At 32.3% G+C, this 27,222-nt stretch overlaps 2 protein-coding genes across 4 annotated transcripts; one reads left to right on the forward strand and one right to left on the reverse strand.

Annotated features, from left to right (window-relative positions):
* Positions 1-673: 673 nt before the first annotated feature.
* Cht5 (Chitinase 5) lies at positions 674-8,825 on the reverse strand. 3 transcript variants are annotated; one of them, XM_077430301.1, is made up of 12 exons: positions 8,190-8,310; positions 5,658-5,895; positions 5,492-5,563; positions 5,247-5,416; positions 5,008-5,173; positions 4,703-4,925; positions 4,507-4,630; positions 3,908-4,105; positions 2,410-2,703; positions 2,120-2,299; positions 1,150-1,230; positions 693-1,057 (listed from the first exon to the last, which is right to left on the reverse strand). In XM_077430301.1, the coding sequence occupies exons 3-12, from the start codon at positions 5,553-5,555 to the stop codon at positions 932-934; spliced, it is 1,626 nt and encodes a 541-aa protein (XP_077286427.1). In that variant the 5' UTR covers positions 5,556-5,563; positions 5,658-5,895; positions 8,190-8,310; the 3' UTR covers positions 693-931. The 3 variants fall into 3 exon arrangements, with proteins under 3 accessions (XP_077286426.1, XP_077286427.1, XP_077286429.1); XM_077430300.1 differs by lacking the exon at positions 5,658-5,895 and having other exon boundaries at positions 674-1,057; positions 8,190-8,320; XM_077430303.1 differs by lacking the exons at positions 5,658-5,895; positions 8,190-8,310 and adding an exon at positions 8,796-8,825.
* LOC143910273 (uncharacterized) lies at positions 7,087-27,222 on the forward strand. The gene is made up of 4 exons (XM_077428672.1): positions 7,087-7,098; positions 25,355-25,921; positions 26,012-26,215; positions 26,929-27,222. Exons 1-4 carry the CDS (start codon positions 7,087-7,089, stop codon positions 27,220-27,222), a joined length of 1,077 nt encoding a protein of 358 aa, XP_077284798.1.

The following is a 27,222-nucleotide window of genomic DNA, read 5'->3' on the forward strand; positions in this document are numbered from 1 at the left end:
TATCACCGAAAATGCGATTTGTGAAGTGAAAACGTTCGTTTCGTTCTGTACTGAAGTATTATGTGTATAAATTTGATTTTGTCGAGTCGTCTCCGTCTCGGGTGTTCCCCGGGCCGTTTGATCGGATGATGGAAATAAATTAACAGGAAAATGGAGGTAATCGATAGATATTCACGATACGATAGCGGGAAAGGTCGAATGTCTACAGCGAACGCGAATTTTCCTATCCGAGGTGAAATCAGATAATTTTCCAAACACACCGAAAGAAACCTTCCTAGCTCACGTCGAAAATAATTTAACCTCCTTTGATAAATGGCACTCGATTTTGTTACGCGTTTAAACAAGCTGGTGGGTAATTTGTCGATCGGAAGATTACAGTACACTTTGACTCGATTGAATCTTTTAATAGACGCATTGTATTACCCCAAATACTCGAACAACGGATAATTCTAAAATAAATACTACATTAAATACTGTGGAGTTTCCTCTCTCATTGTGTATTCTTATTTGCGAGAAATCTCCTGACAAAGCATTCTGCGAAAGTTCGCTATGTAAGTATGCTTTTGTTTCCTTTTTCGGGGCAAGTGTACGACATGAACATTTGAAATACAAGCAATTCCCAAAAGTAATACCGTTTTTCAAAAATTGCTTACAGCGTAGAAATATACGCATTCAGTGAAACCATTTCGTTTATTTGTAATTAAATATTTATTTTCCATTCTATACAGAACATGAATCTTAAATTAAACGATACCATCCAACGAATATGGCAAATCATTTTAATATAAATCGATTTCAATTATGAACCCAGCGCGAGCACAAAATATGGCACAATTTTAATCAGTTACAAGTACAGTGCTTTATTATATAAATCGTAATATATATAATTCGTAATCTCCTTCGTGCGCTTTTTATAATATAAATATTTAATTCACTGATTCTTGCACATCTTCCTGTCAGCGTTTTCGGGCCAGTCACAAATTTGATTTTGCGAATTGAAAACTGTTCCCGGCCTACACGAGAACAATACAGGCTGCTCGTGGACGCATCTCCAATACTGTGGATAAAAGAGGTAATTAATTTTAATCATTGTCATAAAACAGACTTATAAGAATCATTTGAAGCGTTTATAACGAGTTTATTAGGTACCTTATTACAGGATTTATGTGCCATAAAGTCATTTTTTCCTTTGCAATCCACTTCTTTTCCGGTATCCACAGAGGCGGTGGCCTAATCGTTTAAGATGGTAGTAGAAAAAAACATTTATTTTAGAAAAGGCTTTGGCGAAATCTCACCCTTGGGTAAATGGGAGAACCTTCGTCCGTCGAGTCGAGCCCCAGAAATGACGATGGTGCAATCTGAATTACAAGGGCTTAACTCGAAGGATCTTAAATAGTGACTTTCAACCTTTTCTGGACCTAATTATCAATTCAGGTTAGTCGAAGCTTAAACCCTGTTGTGATTTTATAAATTTCAATGCTAAAATTGAATTCAAACATTGAATGTTATAAAAATTAATCAACCTTTTTACCGGATTATAATATGTTAAATTATTTAATTCGATTTATAAAAGTATAAAGGTTATATTTGAAATCAAAATAACAAATATCTTTAATTTCCACAAAATCTTAATTCAAATATTTTGAAACAACACTACCTTTCTACTTGAATTGAAAAGTGAGAGCAATTTTTGACGTCCGAAGACAATTTCAACGTCATGTATGTTGTGTATTGATCAAATTCATTAAACATTTAAATTTATCAGAGAAGATCTATGTCTTTTGACTTCCGTGGTAAATTTCAGCTTATTAACATTTCAATTATATAAAAATATTAAGATAAATCAATAGACTCATACATTTGAAACAAATTAAAAAGTAATCCATTCAGTTGAATACCACTTACATACATATATGAAGGTTCATCCCATTATTTCCCTGTTCTTAACGATAAAAAATAATTAATCACATACATACTTACATACATATACATACATTGTTTTTATTATTATACATATAGAAGTGTACTAAAAGCTTTGAAATGGCACGCCGTATTATGTATGTATGTATGTATTATACTATGTATATTTTATTCTGTAAATAAAAAAGAGTATACTCACGGGAGTTGTTGGCGCAGCAGTGACTCGGGTAGTCGTACTTCTCATCGTAGTGGTTGTTGAAGGGCTACTTGTAGGTTTATTAGTAACATTAGGCTTTTTCGTCGTAGTCGGAGCCATAGATGGCGGTAATGCACCCTCGGATGGGTCCGGTGTCGTAGATGGAGGACGAGACCATTCAGGCTGCAAAAAAATAACAATTTCAGCATAAAAAGACACCAGTTTCATCCCGACATTATATTATAAAAGAAAATATTTTTCATGACGAGGTTTATTTTTAAAAATTTACCAACCCTTTGTGTGGCAGTTACGGTCGGTGTTGGTACCGTGTACCTCGACATGCTGGAGTGCATGATTTTTATCAACGGGTTCACGGGACCGCATATTCCTCTGAAGTCGTCCATGTCGATAGCCCAAGTCATGGCTCCCAAATAGCCTTTGGATTTGATCCAGTCCATTTTTATTTGCACACTTTCGGGATCCTCGTAGCCGACCCATTGTGTGCCTTTGTAAGCGTACGGACACTTTCCGACGTCGTCCCATTTCTTGGTCCATCCTCCGTCTTTCTTTTGCACTTCCATACAGATCTGTAAGAATATTATTTTTAATTTTTATCAACCTCTACTATGTCATGATTGTCTTAAATGTATTCAATTTATCTTGGGAAAGGTGTTTGTCTCCAATACTTTCCCGAAAGAATTAGAAGTGGGAATGGATTATAATTTTGGTAAGTAGGTTGGATTTTAGGTGTTGCCAATAACGCTGAGCAAACTAACGGAGCGGAAACTATTCAATCATTACTTTCTATGACCCATTAAATTTGAATATGATGATGATTTTTGTTGCTTTCTTTTCGTTTATGAGATATGAGTGTTTAAAAAATTCGCAATTTTTACAGATTTTTGACTTATGCACTCAAAATCTAATATTGCTGTGCCAAAATTGAGTATTGAAATCAAAAGTCAGACGTTTTCTCTATTAACTGTAATTTTATAATGATTTAAAATACTTATTATATAGCGAATTTAAAAAAAAAAATTTAAAAAAAATCTTACACATTTTTTTTATTACTTGCCGCATTTTGCTAAACTTTTACTTACCCACGTATATAATATATTTTTTATTTTATTTCAAGTTTAAAAGTACTAATTCGAGTGGTAAATTATTTTAAATTGAGTTAAAATGCGGTTTTTATAACCCTTTTGACTTTTAAAATTCGCTATATAATTCATTATACGTATTTTAAAGCAAAACAAAATCACAACCAATAAAAAAAAAACCTGAAAATTAATACCAACACCCACTTTTAGCACACCAATACTAGATTTTGAGTAAGAGACTGTAAAAGTCAAAAAAATAAAAATTGTGCATATTTTTAAACAATCATATCTCATAAACGAAAAGAAATTGAAAAAAAAACTGTAGCATATTCGATTTAATTTGGTCAACCTAGTAAAGATAGATTAATATACGCTCCGATAAGTAAAAAAACGTGATTTTTTTTTTTTTGTTACTCGGTGTAATTGTCAGATAAAACCGACAAACTATGACAAAAAATGGTTAATCTGAATCACATAATCATACAAATCTTGCCAACAGCCTTGTATGAATTGAATCCACAGTCCAGATTTGAATCGACGACTTTTCAACTTGTAACATTTGTTTGACCAATGAATGGCCGTTTATATTTTGATATGAGTAATATATCTTGCAATACATTTTTGATTGGAAATTGTTCGAGTATTTCACTAGCACAACTTATATTAATTATTTAATCATAATTTTTTTTACCTCGTAATAAGACCAGAATCCTGTAGCATTCGTATAAGGCGCAGGATCACCACCACCGGCTTCTTTGTTAATGTAGGTTCCCAAATTGTAATTATTATTTCCTTGAGATAGTGTAAAGGATCTTCCATAGAACGGTACTCCAACCACCAACTTATCGGGCGAACAACCCATATCCACCCACAATTGAAGTCCATCATTCTGCGGATAAATAAAAACAAACTAAGTACATCTGTGTATATATCCAATAATAACGACGCATCAAGAACGGGAGAGAGCGGCTTAATCTCTTGATATTCTACGGACGAGGGTGTCTGAGATCCGAATGGAATTTCTCCAGAAAAATACAACGACCGGCTAATCCTGGACGTCAGTTAAACGGAAATTACATTTCCAGACACACAATTGCCATTTCGAATTAGGCGCACTTGGAGTCTCAACGTTGACGTATCCTAGGTCCCTTTCCACAACCGACGAGATTTAACCCTCGTCTGCGGTTCTTGAAGCCTCAACCATAAGCTTCAACGTCCATTGTGCGTTCGTGACAAAGAGCAGTGCCTCATCGATACAATAAATTCATTCAATATCAATGCCAAACTTACCACGTTGAGTTTCTCGTAAGCCCACTGATCGTGGGGCCTCTTATACAAAGGACTGTGAACGTCCGCAAAGCCGGCCCAGTTCCCTCTCAAATCATACGACATAACGTGAATTGCATCCAATAAACTGAAAATAGTAAAGCATTCGTTTGAATAAAAATTCCTATAGATATATTCTACTTTTTACTGAAATATTCACTCGCAAAGCTCCGGGACGTGATATCCTTCTTGCAATCTGAACTTGGCTAACGGCACTGCCATTGTAATCTCCCAACCTTTTCCTTCTCTCAAGAAAGCTCTTCTCAATTCCTCGACAAAGTACAAGAATTTGTCCTTATCACTGAACGAACCACCTCTATCGGCAGCTGCAGGATATTCCCAATCCAAATCAAACCCATCAAAGTTGTACTTTTTCATAAAACCTTTACAAAAAAAAATAATTATAAATAAATCTCATATATACATTTGAATCGTGATCTAATTTATTTGATTCCGTCAACTAACCAACAATGCTTCTAATGAATGATGTCCTTCTTGATTTGTCTGCAACCATAGCTGAATATTTTTCTCCACCTTCTGCCCATCCTCCAACAGCGATCATCAATTTAAGATGAGGATATTTAGCCCCGAGCGCTGTAAAGTTGTTAAATCCATTCTTTTCTACATCCAACTATTGACAAAAAAAAAATTAATGAAAAAAATCTTTTTTTAAAATGTATACTTTAAATTATTAAAAAAAAAACCTCAGGATCTATGATCAGAACACTCCAATCTGAATCTTTAACGCCAATGAAAGAGTATATGGCATGGGTGCACAATTCACCAGGCATGTTTTCTATTCCATATCTTCCTATTCCGGGTCTATATATGGCCCAATTACTAAAGTAGCATACTATCCTGGATTCCTTTTCGGCTGTAAAATATTATGCGTCATAATTTAAGTGTGTAAAATGTTAATGAATTTTTTATTGAGGCGGATTTAAATTACCTATGACGGATGTAAGCGAAGCTAAGATGAGTAGAAGTAGCGGTATACACGAACCGGAACCCATGTTCAAATCTGAAATTAAATGATATAATAATATGTACATATATATTATATATTTATAAACCGTGTATCAGTTAAATTTTATTTGCCAAGTAAATTTATTCACCGGTTGTAGTTGCTTAGCGAACTCAAAAATATCAAACACTAAAGTGAACTGTGACTGCGAAACGGAAAACGCTGCCTTTTATTCTTGGAAATTTTCCTCGAGTTTTATCAATTTCCTCAGCTGGGGGAAAATCTTATGCGATAACGATCTTATCCATACAACTTGCATCAACTTTATTGCCGAAGACGCAATTTTCGTAGTAGAGTGAAGCAATAATAGTATTCTTACGGGGTACTTACTATATAAAAAAGAAACGGCTTCTTTTACTTAGGTTCGCATTTTTTTTTATTTTATTTATAAAACAAACATTTAAAAATATTATATATATATATATATATTAATATATATATATATATATATATATATATATATATATATATATATATATATATATATATATATATATATATATATATATATTTCATACAACTTAAGCCTAGTACGGAGTTAACTATGTTTATTTAGGACGATCTTAAGCGACAAAGACAAGTATTAATTGAGAGATTATCGAAAGACAGGGATTACAACTTGAAATTGCTCCCAGAAACCGAGTGTTATCTTCCACAATTATCCCATTATCACCAAAGTACGAACATAACACAATACATTAATAATATTTATATGAAAAAAAAAACCTAACGGAAATGTTGCTTGAACTATCTACGAAGTTCATAAACATTACAGTCGTAATAATTTTCACATTCGATTTAAGATAACATTTTAGGATTCACTGACGTGTGTATAACCGATATTATAATTTTTAACGTAACGTCGTATATTTCGTAACATTCACCCAAACAACAGCCTAAAGATTAAATCTTAGAGATAACTAATAAAACATGCATATGAAACTCTTAGTGTTTATATTTACATGTGTATGTAATATAAGCACTATATTGTGTGCAATAATTCTCGTTCGATGTTTATTCAGTGGAGTCCTACTTTTCGTGTAATATTTCGTCTTATTGGGAAACTTGTTTTTTCACCGAAGAAGAAAAATAGAAGTGAAATAAAAAAATTTGGAGCAGATTTTCCAAGAGGCAACAGCTTCTTTCGTCACGACATTAAGGCTTCGTGCCATATTTTCCATCGTCCTAAATTACCATAAGCCTTCTGCGGCGTGTGAAAATATAATATTAAATCCCCGTTTAAATAACACGCACTCGCAAAAAAAAGGTAAAATTGAAAATAAGCAATTCTCGAGGCTGACTCACCATTATATTAAATAATAATAAATGCAATTGTTTCATGGTTATTCGAATGCGTAAGAAATATATTTTTTTTGATTTATTTACTATACAATCAATCTGTTTCAATGGAGTAAAGTTATTCAATGAAAATTATTCCCATTGTGTCTGCGTATAAGAAACGGTACTGGTACTTAATTCTAATCTATAATCACAACTGTGCAAAATCTGCACAATCCAAGATGGCTCCGAAGGTTGTAGACCTTGTCCAGTGTCGAATGCCAAGTGCAAGGCCCCCCCGGGGTCGTTTACCCAGCATCCGAAATTTAATGTAATTCGGCGTAACCGGTTGGTGTCGGGGCCGAGATGCGATCTCAGGACCAGATTTTTTTTATTTCGAAAGGCTCATATATTTAAAACTAACTATGCGACACTGTTTTGTTATGTTTTTTTTTTTTTCGATTTGTCTTACCGTTATCGAGAACATTTTGCGAATATATTAACCGCGTATCCTACCTACCTAGTATTTAACGGTGACTGTGAAGATGCGATAGATCAAGCGATGCGAAGATAAACTAGATTTGCCTTCTATGCAAGTCGAAAGCCTACTTTTTCCATGTTCTTTTTCTCTAGCGTGCCAATAACGGAACTGGACGATTTTGAATAGAATACTAATCGGGCGTATAATGGCACGAAAATATGCATTGTCACATGACGACTTATTTTCGATAGTGGCAATGCAAATTTTTCAGTTGTGGATTCATAAAAAAAAAACAATGACGATTTATGATTCAAATGATCGTGCATCGAATGTCGAAAATTCTGAATTAATGCATCTTTCTAATACTTCCGTTAGTGGCCTATTAATGTCAACAAAAACGAGGACAAGCATCCTTAATAATAACATTGCTTTGAAAAAAGAAATTGACCACAATTTATTATAGAAATATATCTGATTAGAAATGTTAAAAAAAAACTCACAAGTCCGTCAATGAATAATAAATTTTAATCAAAAAAATCATAAATGTTTACAATCTTGAGCTAAAATTTAAGAGTGTGAACCTTTTACTTCGTTGTTAAAATAGTATCTCTTTTTTTGCTTACTTTAAGGCCCTTTCAGTAATGTTTTAACGAACATACATATATACACAACCGTGACATAAAAAAAAATTTGATTAGATAAAAGAATTGTTTGATTATTTTTACACGTTTGAGTCATCATGTAATGTAACTAGAACTGCATGATAAATTTTATCACACTGAAGAAATTACGTGCCGAAAGTAATTATGTAAAACTTCAATTAAAAGTGGATTAGTATAATATAATAGATATTTTTGATCTTACCTTAATTTTTCGACTAGCTAACTTTTAATGCAAAATGATTTGGTTAGGATTCACCTTACAGGTAAAATCGGTATAAAAATTCACCTATCACAGTTACAAACTAATCGACCCGCGACTCAATAGCGAATGATGGTTTGTCATTAGTATTTATAGTGAAAAAAAACCGCTAGTTATCGACATACGAACAAAGATTTTAACCCGTCACGTGCGAACAACAACCAACAAAAGGCCACCAGAATTATTACACGACGACCATTTAACTCTTACAATGCCACGCAAACTAAATTGGAATAATAAATCGACGCGTGCAATTGAGCTTTTCCGCTTTTGCCGCTCATTATCATAAAGGTAGAACGACCACTCTTAACCTTTTCTCGGCTAGAGTAATGTTTTTCAACTACATATTTAAACTTTTATTTATTGGATATTTGTTCAATTACGTTATTGATAGTATGGCATTCAATATCTAGTAGAGTTTTAATTTAATTTAATTTTTTGTGTCGAGTTTCTCAGTCTAATATTAAACGTATGTACATATGTACGTCTGCATTTACATATACCATTAGTATCGTTGATATAATTTTGAATTCGTATAGGTCAACTTACGGTTATTGTTGACTGTGTGAAGACCAGATCCGAAATAACTTGAAAATCGCAATGAACTTACTTTTATATACCGACACATGTGGATACTAATAAATAATGTTTTGCATCAAGTTAATGTTAAAACGAGAGATACAAAAAAAAGGAGCAAACTCGCCGTGCGAAAGCAGGAGAAGTGCATCTTTATCACGAAAAGTGTATACGTGCATGGAATTGCAATGAGAAATTTTAAATTCACCGAATAAAATAATATCGATTCCAGAAAAAATCTGGTGTGAACAACGCGCGACTTTCTGTATTAAATTTTCAATTTAATTTATGTTTAAAAGCTAATGATTTTTTTATTCTTGTATTAATTCCGATATCCTTGAATTAATTTTGTATCTATACCCTTTCGTTTGTGCAATCGGTTTTCCCTCAACTCAATTTAAGCATAGGTATTTTTTTAAATCAAGACAATCAATATTTAACATTTCATGTCAATTAAGGCTTTAGCTCGAAAAAATATATATTTTTTTTATAATTTTCTCAGTATCGGAAAAAGAGAAAAAAAACATTAACGAGTTCGCCAAAATATATCAAGTACATAATATATTAGAACGATTTTCCAATATAATTTTCCTTTCAAGGATTCTAGGAATGTATGTATGAACAATTTGTTAAAAATAATTCGGAGACAAATTTGATATAAGAGTCACATCCACGGAAAAATAATGAAAATTTTGTATGACCCTCTATAGCTCATTTCATTAAACTCGGCAATATATAATATATCGACTAATATCGATAGACAAGCTTTTCTTATGAATCTCTCAATCTAAAAAATCTAAGTTTACCAATTGGAATTGCGTACCCTTCCTCGTTTTGCTTAGTTAACTTTAATACGGTTTATATGAATATAAACAGAGATATTTTCCCTGCATATACATACATATTTATGTATAGTTAATATAACAAAAATCAAACATCTAAGCATCCAATACATGTAAAATAATCCCTTCATTTACATATTCGATTAAAAATCCGATTAATTTAAAAATTCAATAACCAAATGATGATTTTTTTTACTTCGATATGTATGCATGTTGTTTGTATATTTACATCACATTTCTTTATTTTATAAGGTGCAAAATACGCAGTTTTCCAACTAATATTATTGTTTTTATACACAAAAACACACTTAAAATTCACTTTAAAACAATTAATTTTAATTATAAATAATTTAACTAATCGCAAACATCTTTCGAATATATCGACTGTATCGGGCGAGTTCAACAGTTTGTCGTCGGTGTGTGCATGTGTGTGTAAATTATATGCACAAATTTACATATAATGATTCGATTCGACTTAATTGGTTTACGAGATCGTCACTCTTCAATTTGATAACATCACTCTTATCATGACATTTTTATATACTTCAGAACAATTTTTTATTCCCTTAGGACGTTGCATTTATTGCGGATGCATTTATCTCTTGCGTTCCATCGAACGTAATAATGCTCACAACTAATCGAATTCCTTTGGATAAAAATTCTCAGCTCGAAAAATACCTCACCATACGTACATATATCTATATTTAATATTACACCTCATTGCATTTACGATATGATTTTAAAAGATAACTTTTATCACAAAGAGAAATGCAAAGGTTTATAAAACTCTACAAACCTACCACCTGAGCAGTTTAAATTGTTTTATCTTCGTATATTTTCATTGCTTTTATTTAATTTATTGTATTATAAAGCTGAGTTCTGTTATTATTGCATTTATGTATGTACATGTGTACATATGTGTCCGACTTCATTATGGTATGCAACTGACATATTCTTACTACCCTATGTGTTCATCAATTAATAAGCAAGCTATAATAAATAATACTCATAATTTCATCACTATTCGAACTAATAACATCGACACTTTCAATCAGTACGTTTGTTGAATTCAAATATAAAAAAGTACAATTTATTCAGTGGAATACTGATGCGAATTCGTCGCTAACAATGACGAATTTATTTCCAAGAAACATCTTTGAGTTTTATAAAGAAATTGTTTGAAAAAAATATGGTCAATATACTGCTTCACCAATATTGAAAATATATTTAAATTTATGCATTCAACTTACATATTCGTTTGTTTTTATTTGAAAATTATTTAATCAACGGAAGAACGTGCGATCGATACTTCGCACATTTTTTGCATTTAAATGTATCAATTATTTAAATAGTTATAAATTGTAGTATTCGTATACAAATTGAGTGATTTTCGTGTAAATATAATGTAATTTATATGTTTATGTAGTGGATCATAAAAGAACTTGATTGTGCCGCAGACGATATAAACAATTGCTATGGAAACTTGTAAGCTGTTTTTTCATACATTTTATATAATATAAATTAATTTCTTTTTAAATTTATAAATCTAATATTGTAATATTTTATTTTAGGGTTCAGAAAAGGTAGGGCTTTAAATAAGCCGATACATCATGTACTCGTATAACTTGTGAGTGTTTTTATTGATTTTTATTTATTATACTGACCGCTTTTCGTACCTAAAATTGTATGCATGTATTAGGTAGGCTACTTTGTATGATTATCTACATATAATATTGAACCAATTTTAATGTTTGTAAGTGTTTCACAAAATACGACATTGTATGTACGTATGTGTACTTGCACTACAAGGAAATTCGCTAGGTATTATATTTTAAGTTAAATAATATACATATGTACTTAGTTTATACACAAAAAACTTGCGTACGAATAATATATTCTTGAATACGTCATTCGATGGTCAATACAAATGTTGACTTTTGTCGGTTAAATATTTATATGGCGCACATCATTCGACGTGCCGACACGTCCTGAATGACAAATTTCCTTTGTCAATGTCTCAGCCAGAGAGAGAGAGACAACAACCGTGCCTACATAAATCCCAATAAATCCTCCTAATGGCCAATCACACCGATTCATCACCTGATATAATCATCAAACTGACGTCGACGACATTCCTGGGCCAATTAAAAACGAGCCTCGAACGACCGGTGTATGAACTTTTTTCAACACGATATGCAGACTTTCAGAAATGCAGTGGTGACATCGTTATTTGTTTCGATTTTTTTTTGTTTTTATAAAATATTTCATACTAACTTTATTGGGAATTATATTCGAACTATCGCGCGGATCGTACTCTGGTATAAAAGTATAAAATATTCTAAGCACGTGTTACATTAATATTCATGCGTTTAATCCAGCCGATTATTTGAAGGATGAAAGTGTCTTTATTTATTTATGGCTTATGAAGTTGATGTTTTCCGACAATGAAACGGATTCCTACCTCTTATCTCCTAACTCTTCTTAATGTGTTTTTTCTTTTTTTTGTTCTATTTAACCTTAACAAAATCTTCACGCGACAAAATGCCCACGAAAATAACGTTCAAACGACAAAATGTTCAAAAGTCCTTAGTTTTCGTATTTTAATGGATAAAGTTTGTTTTTATTTTATTACATATACAATCTATCGTGGATTTCCTTGAATTATTTTAAATGTCAGGGGTACTCAACTGTATCCAATATTTTCTTATTTAAATTGAAAAAATTACTTTTTAAGCAAATGTACTGGGGATTTCTTTGAATTAGCTTATATATCAGGGGTTCTCAACCGTCTCCAAAATTTTCTTAATTTCAAATGAAAAATTGACTTTTTATCATATACATCCCGGATGTCATTGAATTAGTTTTTATGTCAGGAGCTCTCAACCGTATCCGATATTTTATTCATGTTTCACGAAAGTGTGAAAAAAACATATTATTGTCACGTGTACATTTTGTCAGTGCACCAATTGTCGGGTAGATTGTGTCGTTGAACCTTTTGGAATTGAACCAATTGTCGTGTCACCGCTTTTTGCCCTGCCTAAATACCACTTATACATTAGGTAGGATCGAAAAATGCGAATTTTTGATTTTCGTCGATGGACTTGTTGGGAAACTTTCGTCATATCAAGGGAACGTTAAATAAATAAAAAAACCATTGATTTCAAACAATGTCCTATGCCTAAAACCAATCGATTTATCTTGTATTATTTCGGTCCATTATGATAAGTTTTGACTGATTAACGAGAATTCAAAGTCGCCGTTTCGCTCGAAAGTCCCTATACAAAGCGCACCGCACTCGCAATGTGTGTTTGTATGGCAGAATCATTATTTTCGGAAAATCGTTATTTCTTTTCATTTTCCTTTGAATATTTAGAAAATAAAAGTCGTTGAGAGCTTCCTTGATATATATACCTTTGATTTGAACACAAAAAAATAAGAATTTAAGGAAATATAAGGAAGCCAAAATGACTTATTTAGTAATACTAAATAGTAACTAAAAATTTTAGTACTAAATGGGTGAATACTAAGTGGTTATTTTTTTTAAAAAATAGTAAAATATTCTCGAAAAAGCGATAAATCAATTGGTTGGATGCACATGACATTGTTTAAAATTAATATATTTTTTTATTTAACGTTCCCCTGATGTGACGAAAGTTTTCCACTAGGTTCATCAATGAAATATCCGAAATTTACGGTTTTCGCTTAGGCTTATTATACCTATATGTATATATTAATATATTTTAATATAAATTAAAAAAACATTCTGTATTTTATATGTTAAAAATTCATTTTTGAAAATTTGTCGTTGTTTTATAGTTCAATGACAGGGATAAAATATGTAACACTGTAATATCCAATAACGTTATAATAATAAAACTTCATTGATATAATAAATTTAATATTATATGTATTGTCACCGATATTAAGTAAAAGACAGCCCTTTGTCAATTCTATAGGTATTTCTTTGTGTGGATACAAAGAATATATGTACCTGGCAACGGACTTCAAGCATGCAATGCAACGGTTCGTTAATAATCACTTTTTGCGTCTCCTGTTCGTCCCGTTAAAAATTCATAAGGACTCCCACGTTATATCATATTGCTTTTCAACCTGCAAAAAAAAAAGTATGTTTAACGAAACATAAAAAAGTCATGTCCGAAACCGAGTGGTTGTATTCGCCTGGGAGCGGTCGGTGACTTGTTTGCATCGTCGATTTTATGCATTTTTTTTTCATTGTCCACATTTGCACGTGTTGCATCGCTGTACTTTTTGAGAAATGCATCTGTCCATGAATGACTATCGAGTTTGGCACTCGGGGGAGTTGAACGATTTGCGAGACGGTGATTCACTTGCGGTTAAAAAGGCGATATGTTTGTGATGTAAATTTGTCATAATTGGCGCGTTGAGGTTTTACTGCGGAATAATCACACGGAAACTTTGGAGGAAAATGTTTGATTTTTTGGTGGAATCAACGTCGCACTTCCTATTAAATACGGTCGGCGTAAACGGTTTTAATTTCTTTGCGAATCAAAAGTGATCACGATGAGGCGCAAAAAGTCTAATCAAGTACACTTGTAAATAAAAATTACTGATTTACTATTTCACAATTCGGCCTCTCCGCGTACTTTTTATCGATCTGACTTATTATTATTTTTAGCAGATATTCGTTACGATCATCGATTTTTGAACTGACAAAAAATCTTCTAATTTCCTGTAGAATGCTATTTTTGTTGGCAAATATGTAATTTCGTTCGGTACGAATTATCGATAACGATTCGATTTTTTCGTTTTGACCATTTCCTCGTTTTTTTTCTATCATTTCTATTTTGATTGTCGTTTGGGTCCTAATTATTTTTGTCAAGTGAAAATATTGGGTTTATTATATAAGCGAACGTTTGATCGACTTAAAAATCATGTGAAAAATACACTTTTTTTTCTCAATATGTTTCATTTCTTATTTCCAATTTTTCTCCATTTCTTTTAACTTATTCTTCTCATGATTTCAAATATTTTACATGTCTGTCATAAAAAAATGTAAAAACTCATATTATTTTGTCTTAAAAAATTACCACCTGCAAAGAAAGTTGAAGAAAATATAATATATATTTACTGACATCTATGAAAAATTACTAAAATCTCTATTATATACGAAAACAACTTATTTAATTAAATTATACTATATGAAATAGTTTGTGTATTTTACAAAATAATATCTTTTAATATTCAATAAATAAATATATTTTTTTCATCCTAATTTCCCCAATTTTTCATCCTAATTTCCCCAATGGAAACTGCGCGCTGAATCTAAAATTCCAGATAACCACGAGCTCCAGAGATTAGGACCTGGAATTTCTTACTTTACCCCCTGCGCCAATTCCTTAAGTTTTGTATGGAGCAATGTTTATTAAACTTCATCATTTGAAATTAAATATTCAAATCGCTATACAAACATACATACATGAATAAATCAATGTATGTAGATTGAATTGTATTGTAATATCGAATGTGTATAGAATTTGACTACAAACAAGATGCTCGATATAATAATTTCATTGATACCTATTGAAATTTAGCAGCATGATTTAGTCGTTATTCTGTTTTACTCGATAAATCGTTCACAATTATAATATACACAAATCTGCTTGCATGGATCATAATAAATAAACGTCCTACAAAAATAATCGCAGTCAAGCCGTTGCCCTTAAAGGGTACCGCTCTTCGTTCTTAAAAGTCCCTTCGGGAATTCCCCAGGGATCTTGGCCCATTTATATTTACATTATACATAAACGATATTGGACTCTGTTTTAAAAAATCTCATCACTTGCTTTACGCAGATGATACAAAAATATATAAAATTATTAAATGTCCCGAAGATTGTGTAGATTTACAAGCAGGATTTATTAAAATTTGAACACTATTGTAATGAGAATCAGTTAATTTTAAACTCAAATAAATGCAATGCTATAACTTTCACTAGAAAACATCATCCAATCATTTATAATTACAATATTTCCGGTAAAAACTTGACTCGAGTAACCAATATTCGTGATCTGGGCATTACTTTAGATTCCAAGCTGCACTTTAACCTTCATATTGATAAGGTCGTAGCTAAGGCTTTTAAATAACTTGGATTGATTCTGCGCATAAGTAAGCCTTTTACTAAAGGCAAAACCTTTAAAGTTCTCTACAATGCATACGTTCGTATCGTTCTAGAATTCTGAAGTGTAGTTTTTAGTCCCCAGTATGCAGTTCATATAAATAGGATTGAGAGAGTGCAACAACGATTTCTTAATCCATTGGACTATCGTACAGGTAACCTTTGCAAAGATTATGAAGAGAAAACGACAAGACATAAACTACATTTTTTGCATGCAAGACGTAAATTCTTAGATAGCATCTTCCTTTACAAAATTCTAAATAATCATATCAACTGTGCACCCCTTTTGGGCAAAAATCTTTTTAAAATTCCTCGGTCTTCCTCATCCCGTTCAAAAGATACATTCTATATCCCCCTTTTCATACGAACTACGGGAAAAATACCTTTTTCAGACGGTCCTGTTTACATTTTAATAAAGTTTTGAATTACCTTGATATATTTTCCGATACATTTGTTTTCAGGAAAAGATTAGGTGATTTGTAGTTGCATTGGTTTCATAGTTTATAGTATAGATTTGTTATTGCATTAGTTTCATAGTTTCAAGTATATTGTTATTATTTCATAGTTACTAAGTACATATATTATATTATTTCATAGTTATTGAGTATATTGGTATTATTTCATAGTTATTGAGTATATTGTTATTATTTTATAGTTATTAAGTATATTGCTTAATTTCGACTGCCATTTATTCATAAGATTGTTAAAACTATTGTAATTTAGGTCCGTTTGTTTATATGTGTTTTATTAAATAATTGTATGTGACTGTTTTTACCTAAATAAATAAATAAAATAAAATAAATAAATCTGCAATCAATTGACGTAAAGTTTTAGCGTCACTCGTTCCGTTCTAGATTCTGAAAATCAACTGCAATACAGCGCGTCCTTCTTGAGAGACTTTGTCTAGCCGGACTTATTGAATGGTGAAAATTGGTTTTCATTGACTTTCAAATGGTTGCACTTGCACGAAACACAAAATAACACAATAGAGTAGAATAGCGCCGTGAAGGCAGAGACTAAGGCAAACGGCAAGATGTGATCTCGTGCATCCGGTTGCACTCGAACGCTTCCAATTCCACTATTCCGGTTTCCCGGTTCGCGTGTCCGATGGATTATGGATGCTAGACGTTTTTCCGAATGCATTTCGACAGAACCGAATTCTGGCCAAAACGTTCGGCTGTCTGCTCGACCGCCCAATTATATCAATTACGAGCGATTATTTTTTAATCACTCCTCCGCTCAAACATTTTCTTGTATATTTAGTATTTAGTTGCATAGCATAATCCATGCCTTTCGAAATATAGCAGGATTATAGTAAACATTCATCTGTCTAAAGTTTATATGAGTCGGCGTTTTAAGTAGGCGTTTAATCGTTTATTTCTTATATAATATATGGTATTGAACGTTCAGTGTCCTGATCACAGTATGAATTTCAAACGTATGCGTTTCGTGAATGAATAATTGAGTTTTATTTAATAAATACTAGCGGCTAATTATTTTACAATTAATATTTTACCATTTACGGGTTGTCCTTGAACAATACCTATGGTATTAAGGTTGTAAATCAAGGTACATTGAAACATCGAGAAACGATATTTAAGGAACATCGACAATAGACACGTAAGTTACGCGTGACAAAGTTTTGTTAATAAACATCCCTCCCATATGAAGAATTTAAAATGTAAAATTATTCCATTTATATGATGAAGTGAATTAAAAAAAAAATAAACAACTAAAACTGAGCTTAAATTAAACAAAACCTTAGAAAATCGGTCAAATTTCCAATTTTCACAAATACTTTTTGTAGAGTTTTTATTTTATTTTTTGATACCTTTTAATTAATTAAATTTAGATCATTTTTATTTTATTTTAAATAACACCTTTAACGTGATACAGAACAACTTTTCCAACTATGTATAGGCGTTTCCAAATTCCAAAATTCGCTGTTTTTGATATATGTACATACATACATAAATGTATAGATTATAATTTTGAAATCATATTCAAACAATGGTGACATAGTAGGTAGGATGTTAGGGTGCTAATTTGATGAGGAACCGTTTCAACAATGAAATTAGATGAATTGGCAAACTCTGATATAAAACGATTGACTCACACATATCCAAGTCTGACCAGCAGTAGCCACTACAGAAATACTTCCGAATAAATTATTTTCAATCGAGATTGACCGAGGGCTTTACTTCTTGGTTTAACTTCTTGGTGGTTAGCATTAACGCAAATATCAAGCTCAATAAGAAAACAAGATAAAAATTAAATAAAAATTATCCAGTAATCGGTTGATATGTAAATAATAGATTACGTGTTACGTATCATAATTTTATGATTGATCTTTATATGCTAATTATCTGAAACGCTAATCAAACAACGCTTAAAATCAACAATTATTATGAGCATATAAATCTGATGAATTAAAGAGATTTTCTAAATTTATTTATTCATCGAAATGCTAATAGACAGCTAATTTGGAATAAAAATATTGCGTAATTTATATTGTTTTAAATAGAATTAGAAGCTATATTTCCCAGCAGATATCTAAATGAAATCAAAGTCGAATCGCATTAAGCATTTTGTTGCTCTTATTTTATTTTACGACTATGCGTTACTAAATTTTATAGGTTTATATGTAGTTATATGATTGTACGTAGTTGTGTGTACCAACTGAATACTATTTCCCTTTGTTTTCGTTTTCTATGTATATGTACTATTGTTTGTTTTTAGGATGTAATAAGTATGTACGTTTTTTCTGCTCCTTTGCCATTTTCTCTAGTTATGATTATTTTATTCCGTAATAATGAAAATGATTGGCTACCACTTCCTTAATAAAATAAATCATAATGGATAATTAAGTTATTCTATTGAAGAGATGACTGTCATTAGACAACATTATTCTAGTTCGTCACTGTGTAACACTCGTATCAATTATTTGACATCCGATTACCGTTAGTCCGGTTACGCAAATCGTCCGAAATTTTAAGATCAGCGAAAGTATTACAGATCGTTCTTATGTACATACGTATATATGTATGTAAGTACATGCGACATACGACCTTCGCATTGCATACTGTTTTTTCAGACAGTAATTTTCAATAGCGTTGGAAAAAAAAAGATTGTTGTAATTGCATCTACTGATCGACTTTTAAATGTGGCCCAGTTAACAGTTTGCAGTTGTGGTGTCCGAAAATCACAACTTTCCTCGGATAGAGTTCGGCCGATATCCACACACATTATGTGTATAAATATGTATATTAGCTGAGCAAAATTTTGAACCAGTCCCGTTCAATTTCACAATGGGCTCGGCGATTTAAAAAGTTTAGAGTGCACGTTCCAAAACGTTGAGCAACCAGAAAAGCGTTATAACTCGACGACGAAAATGATAGGAATCGGCCGCGCTCGAGTTTACTATGGTGGCGTTTTACTACGCCAATTTAATTCAATTATTCCATTCCGAATGCGGCCCTTTGTTTTGAGATATTTTACGGTGGATTTTAAATTTTAGTCACAATTGAAATCAATAAAATTATTTCGTTTTTTCCTGTTGTCGAGTCGCACGTCTGTCGTTGTGACGGTGCATTTGTTATGGACTTCCCAATTTTTTTTTTGCTATTTTAGATTATAAGCAATGATTTATTATAATAAAAATATATAATATCAGGGATCTGGAGCGGAGCGTGGAGCTGGAGCGCGGAGCAGTGGAGCAACGAGCAGTGGAGCAACGAGTTTTAGCACGGAGCAGGAGTGGAGCCGGAGCACGAAAATTTGTAGTGCTCCACTGTTCCGATATTTTGTTTTTATAGATTAGAATTTCTATCAGAATTTAAAAATTAAATGAATGCTTTACTTTTATAATTTTTTATCATATGTATATGAATAAAATTAACAAACTAAATAAATAAAGATGATAAATAATATGATTCCTATTAAAAGTATACGGAGCATGGGGCGGACCTGGAGCGGAATTGGAGCAAGTACTTACATAGGTGTCAGAGCGGAGCTGGAGCGGAGCAACTCAAAAAAGTGGTTGCTCCAGATCTCTGATATATATATATATATATATATATATATATATATATATATATATATATATATATATATATATATATATATATATTAGGTATCTCACATAAAACATACATACTTATAGAGCTCTACACCTATTCTTCATCTTTGTATGTACGTGGTAACAATTACACTGAGCAACAACAATCAAAAATACCAGGGCGGAGACTAATCAATCATTACTAAGTTTGACCCACTGAATTCGAATACGATAATGATTCAAAAACGTGATTTTTTGTTGCTCAGTGTTATTGAAGACGTTTTGTGATCATGCATTGTTTTGTTTCGACCTCGAGATTTTGACTTCTTATAACGGTGGATCACTGATGTGTGTTTTCATATTTTCAAAATATTCGTGGTTAAGAAACAACGTGTCTTTGTATTTTGGAGTTACATAGTTTGACCACCGTTAGTCGAATGAAACTGAAACTTGGTATCTATCTAAAACTGAAATGTTTATCGTTACGTTTTAAGTTTCATTCAGTTTTTGCTTTATTTGTGTACGTAGTAACAATAGATGAAGTTTTGTGATAATGCGAAAATTCGAACTCGAGATTTTGACTGATTCGAACTCAGAATCTATCACTGATCACGTTTTCATGATATAGAAAAAATGTGTGTGTGTGTGTATCTGTGTATTTTGGGGATTTTTTGAACATTGTTAGTCCTATTGTACTGAAACTTAGTATCGGTTACTGAAATTGTTATAGATATAACGTTAATTTTTTTCAAATTTTTAAGTTGACCGGAAATGGTACCTCCCCTTAAAGGTGTCCCAAGTTTTTTAATTCAATTATCTTCCAAACCGCTTACATGTAATAGAAATTATAAATTTTATAACCATATATTTTTATCTGAACCGGAAGTAGTACTTTTACTCTAGAGAATCAAGGTTTTTTTTATGTTTTTCTCAGAAACCTTTTGGTTTATTGAACTGAATCTATAAGTTTAAGCTTAATACCAAGTTATGTATAAAATTTGGTAAGCATCTGTCAGTTTAGCAAGTGGAAGTTTACTCTTGTTCGATTTTTCATTTAATAAAATTGTATTTGATCTGAAATTTTGGTCAAAGTTTTTATCCGTAAAATATCCCAATTATTTTTTTATCATCCTGAAAGACATTACATAGTGTCACGTGGGAACATGGGAGAGAGTATCCACTGTCTAAGTGCATTCGTGGGTTAACAATAGAAACCCCGGATTAGGCTAACAGGATTCAGTAAGTGCCCGAACAAAGGATACGCTGGGGCTCCCACAGAACGGGGTAAGTGGGGGGTAGACCTACGTGGATGCTATGCTGGGCAACTTGTCCTTTATAAGGAGGTACACACGGTAGTTCAATTATTCTGGAATGAGCCATGATTTCGTGTGGACCTCCCTAATCGTTAAATAAATGCCGTGGGGCGACTTTGATCTTTCATTTGGATCCTGAACCCACCCCTACGCAACAATAGTAAAATTATGAATAAGATGCGTTTTAATTATACATACATATATCAATAGAATACACACTTTTTAAGGAAAATTATTTAAATAAAAAAAATACCTATAAGTGAATTGTAAGGTATAATTAATTTCATAAGGTAATCTTTGGAAATTTCGTGGTTTTCTTCTATATATGCAATTGCGCTGATTAAATAAATTCGTGGATTAAAAATGGTTTAGAAACCCTGATTTAGAGATTGGCGTGAAATAATGTGATAATTTGGCACGCGAACTTCTTGTAATGACCGCTTCTGTGGCATCCGGATGATTCTCGAAGCTCGTCTATTAACAAACCGTTGTTTTTATGTGCGTACTCCGAAGCAATCGTATAGTAATCAATTAAGAAAAAAAAATCAAAATGATTAATTAAATCAACGGTCATGCTACGACGAGAGGAAAAGTCTTTCTACACTTTCTTGAGTGTGATGTGATGTACCTAATTAGGCGCTCTTAATATTAAAAATATACATATACATACATATGCAATATCGTAAGAACAATGACCTTAACGAAGGTAAAAAAATTAAGTTACATTTTTTTTTACATATTTCACTACGCCCAATGCGTTTATTTCGTTGATAAACATTATGAAATTGCGCTTTCGCAATCACCCCATGAACGTTCAAATTTGTTCGACATTCTGAATTAATGTGATTCATCTAGATACGTATAATACAAGCATTTCTTTTTGTGTTGTAGTTTTGAATTTTCATTCCAATTGTCCGATTCTGAATTTAAAAATGTTGTAAAAAATATTGAAGATTGCCATTGCTTTCTCTTGTTATAAAATCTGTTATAGTCTCAAGTATAACATAACAGTCGGTTAATATCAACCATTGGATAACTATTAACATAACAATAAATAACAGTTCGATGGTGGCGTGCGCGATCGCAAAAATTACGGATATTGCAAATTGTCCCGGTTACTTAACTTCATTTTTACACTTGTATTGGAAAAATCGCACTTCCTCATTTTTTTATCGTTACCATACGCGAATTTTCGGTGGTATTGTGTATGATCCAGATAAATGTTAGATGAAGCGATTCTGGGCGACCTACATCAGATGCAATTCACGAGACACGACTTTTTTACACCTTATGTTGAAAATTATAGTAATATTTATAGTCGTTAATTGCCTTAGGGTTTGATAAGGTTTTTGGCAAGTTTTTATCGTACTAAATTAATCATTTTTTCAATGGGCTTTTATATCATTTTTATATTTCATAATACTTATTTTTAAATAATTTATAGCCCATACATATATTATGAATAAATTTTAATGACAGACATAGGATGGATGTAGTAAAAATGTTGGAGAAATTTCTCAAACGAAAGCAGTTATTTTTAGTTTGTTTTGGAATATGTTTCCCAATGCGATATTTTGTCAGGCATATGGCATTTTATTTTGAATGGGAATAATCCAGAGTGTGGCTGAAAGTGCTGTGATTGACACTCTCGTTAGTGTAACGCATTAAATTTAGCTGTCATATAAACTTCACGTCATGCAATGTGATGCACATCACCGAATCATGCAATTTATGTGTTCATATAATATCTTCATTTGTTGTCTAAAATAAATATAAATTTAATAGTCACTTTATTTTTTTATGTGTTGTGTCGTTCTTATTTGTTGACAAAAACATTTTCACCGGGGAAATGCATTTTTCTCACGGTGCACGGAATATTCTTGTTTAGATAATAACAATAAACCAGATCGTTTCACGAACGTTTCGCTGTTTTCTTTTGATGTCAACAGATCGATCCGTTTATTTGGTTTAAAAAGTATATTTAGAAATGAACACGACATGAAGTTAAATTGTCTGCACAAAGACAAGGTTTCAGGAAAAAATATAGTTAAACACGACTTTACCTAATTCATAGTAAATGGCAAAAAAGCTTCCTTTCAGTTTTTACAAAAAATCGAGAGATTGTTGTAAAAATTTTGTTTGGAAACAAAACGAAGAAAGTAATAAAAATTCACATTGTTTTATTGAGCGTTGAAAATTTTTACACTTATCCACACAAATTTGTATAATACATAATATTTTTTGAACCGAGGGAACGAATCCGCTTTCAGGTGAATAATATATAAAATTCGAATATACATCAAGACATGATTTATGAAAAACTTTGCGGTTGAAATATTTTTAGTAATTCATGAACATTTTTCTATTGAATCATTATAATAATTGACTATTTGTGTGTAAAAAATATGTATGTAGTTCGTGTGTTGAGTAACATTGTTCGTAGTAGGTACACGTAGTGCAATTTCCGCAAATAGTTATGCAAATATAAATAATTTAACCAAATTTTCAATATTGGAAATATGCGCTTTTCTATAAATGACTACTTAATGAACAATATATGTACATATACAATACATTGATTTCAATATTTTGACATTCACTTTTGATCATAATAAGTAACTATGTAATTTAACTGGTAATTTGACACAAAATCATTTTTAATTTAATTGATTTGAAAGTATTTTGTACCTTTATGTTGTATGAAGTATGCTGCTTGTTTATGAGAATTTTACTGCTAAAAAATTCACGAATTTAGATCTTTAATTTGCGTAAATTTTATGGCACTAATTAATGAATACATTTATGGATCGTATAACGATCAAGTGTTAGTGTATTTTTAGTGGAGATTTATTCGAAAAATTTATCTTATTATAAAATAAATATGGAGGAAAACAGAATGGAAAATAAACACAATTATAATTTATTTTTCTCTCACATTTGAAAGAATAAAGGCATTGATAGTACTAGACGATAGCAAATTCATGAATAATTTATGGTACGAAACTGCTTAACGCTTCGAGATGATTTACAAAATTAGAGTAAATTAAACAAAACTTTTTACAATTTTCTACATTTTTTTTATATGGAATATCACGAATTGATTGATGCAATTAGGTCTAACATTTGTATAATTTCGTTCTGATTCACAACGCTGGACTTCACGCACAATTTATCAATCGTTTTGTCATGTAGGTAAATCGATAGTTTTTTATTGCAAAACTATTGAATTTTATATCTTCATAATATGACTTGTATATTCAAGCTATGACAGGAAATTTATTTGAATTTTCTATGATCCTTATAAGCACTTTAAGATCGGTCTTGAGGTATGGCATAACTATTCTATGCATAACGTCCAGCCTCGATCAATATCCGATTTTGGGCTTTGAAAATGAAAGGAAACTGAGGTGGAAGTGGGGAAAGCGCCTCCCCCGAAACCACCACCACCTTTCATCAATATAAATACTACGATAATTGGCATTCGGTCATACAGTTCCAAGCGTTCACTGCAAGACAGTGCAACAAGAAGCCTTCAGTAAAACAGAAAGGTTTCTATCATATATAAATATAGTACAAGTATCAAAAGTTTAATTTAAAGTGTTGTTCCATTTTGCATAATAATACATTACGTTTATTTTTCCCACACTCAGCTCTAATCAAACATGATGAAGATAGTGTACGTAGCCTTCTTGTGCTTGAGTAAGTCAAATCATTGATTACACACTCGTAAATGTCAAGTGCTTATCTGGAGGCGATTTAATCTGATTTTGAATATCGTGCTTAAACACAGAATGTCCTTTATTTAATATTAAACACATCTTTCAAATTTTCAAAACACATCGTTTAATTATCTTTACACATCTTTCAAAATAAATTAAATATTCTAGTGGGTTGTAAAAACTTTTGATTGCTTAGTTTAAGATCATATATTTATGTTTGTATGTACGTACATATATGAGCGTTAAACTACAAGTCAATACGTACTGGTCATGCAATTTTGCAAATTATATATGTACATACATCAACAGCAAAATAATAAACAGACGACATTGATTTAAATTTTTACATTTAAAATCAACTTTCCACTCGGAACTGGACTATTCGCGCTCAATTGACTTCTCTACTTTCTTCTTGATCAATTTTATCGCTTTTTAACGCATCAGCCGTTACGAGATTACGTCTTATGGTATAATATCGATGCAATCGATACTCATGCTTTACTTTTTGGCGAAGATGTCGCCGTTGTGCTGGCTAAGCCTCCATCATCGAAGAGGCAGCCGCAACAGCAGCAACCGCAACAGCAACATCAACAACAAGAATATGAATTCGACTACGAGTTCGGATCTCCAGTAGCTGCAGCTTCGATCAACCACTTCGACACCTTCGTAGCTTCCGGCGGCGGTGGAATCGGAAAGAAAGGCTTCAGTGTAGGCAGTGGACTTAGATCTATCGCTCAAGGATCTGCAGACCAGGCTAATACTGCTGTAGCCAATCAACATGCTGCTGCCAAGCAAGCTGCTTACGTCGCCAAGAACACTTTGGCTCAAGCAGCAGCTCAAGCTTCAGCTACTGCTCAAGCGGCCCTCGCTGGAAAACAGGTGATTTATAGCGGATTAGAACAACAAGTCAGAGACGCTAAAGTAGCATTAGACGGAGAAACTATGCAGCTTCAATCAGCACAAAGGGCGGCTAACGCAGCTCAACAATCAGCCCAACAAGCGGCTCATCAGGTATCAAAATCGAAATCAATCAGATATTCCCCGTTTTAAATCCATTTTGATTAAATTTCACGACAATATCGTTTCTCTAAAAAAAAATAGGTGAATGTGATCCAAGCTGCTCTGAACGCTGCTCAAGCTACCCAAGAAAACGCTCAACAGGCAGCTAGTGAAGCAGCTGGAGAATTGGCCGCTCAACAGGCTATGGTTGGATCAGCTAAACAAAGGCTCAACTCACTTTCCGAACAACTCCATGGTGCAAGAATCGATTTTGACGCCACTCAATCTGCTGCTCTCAATGCCCAGGTATTTAATATTTAACAGCGGGAAAAATTCAACAGTTTGAGCTCTTCGATGGAGAAATTCTAGGCAATTTCCAGGCAATTAGATGACTAATCTAGTTCCGGTGCGGGTTCGATATCAATTTAAAATCCCATCAAACCACGTGCATAGATCAATTTATGGTGTATTAACGACTCTAGTAATGCAGTTAATCCATCAGAGGCGCTTCGAACCGAGTAATTTTGCGAGTTAAATTGTTAGTAAAATGTGTAGTACGTTACTCTACCTAATGCATAAATTTCCCACATGAAAATACATCATACATAAATATAATCAAATTTGTGATCACGGTATTATTACATATATTTTACATATTTCTGCTGAAATTTTATTAAATCATTAGATTTTGCAGACTTACATAAATAGAACACTTGATAAATGTTCAAACTTTTTTGTTCCAAAGTATTATATGCATACATACAAAGCAGATGTACATTCAATTACATAGTTGCTGAATATCGTATAATAGAAAAAAGAAAGATTCGATAAAAATGAACTAAATGTTAATAATACTGTAAACTATTACATAAGAAGTAGCAAAATCATACATCAATTTTACATTTATTTTCATTGAAATCATTCAGCACTTATAATTTAAAAAAAATTCAAGAATCGATCTAAGATGTTTTCAATGATAATACAGGATATTGAATTAATTGCTGTATTTATTGCAATAGCTTTCGGCCCAACAAGCCCAATCTAACGCCGCTGAAGCTGCAGCCAAGGCAGCAGCCGCAGCAGCAGCTGTCGATGCAGCTCAAGCAGCTAAAGCAGCAGCAGCCGGTGGAGCAGGAGGAGCTGGAGGAGCTGGAGGCCATGGAGGAGCTGGAGGCCATGGAGGACATGCTGGAGCTGGTGGAGCCGGAGGATCCGGAAGCTCAGCCCACTACGACGACTACTCTGCTCTTGCCGGAGACGATGGTTCAATCCAATACGGCTACAAGTTACAATCTAACTTCCAATACTATTAA

This window comes from Arctopsyche grandis, chromosome 4, assembly GCF_051622035.1.
Source record: "Arctopsyche grandis isolate Sample6627 chromosome 4, ASM5162203v2, whole genome shotgun sequence".
Classification (NCBI taxonomy): Eukaryota; Metazoa; Arthropoda; class Insecta; order Trichoptera; family Hydropsychidae; genus Arctopsyche; species Arctopsyche grandis.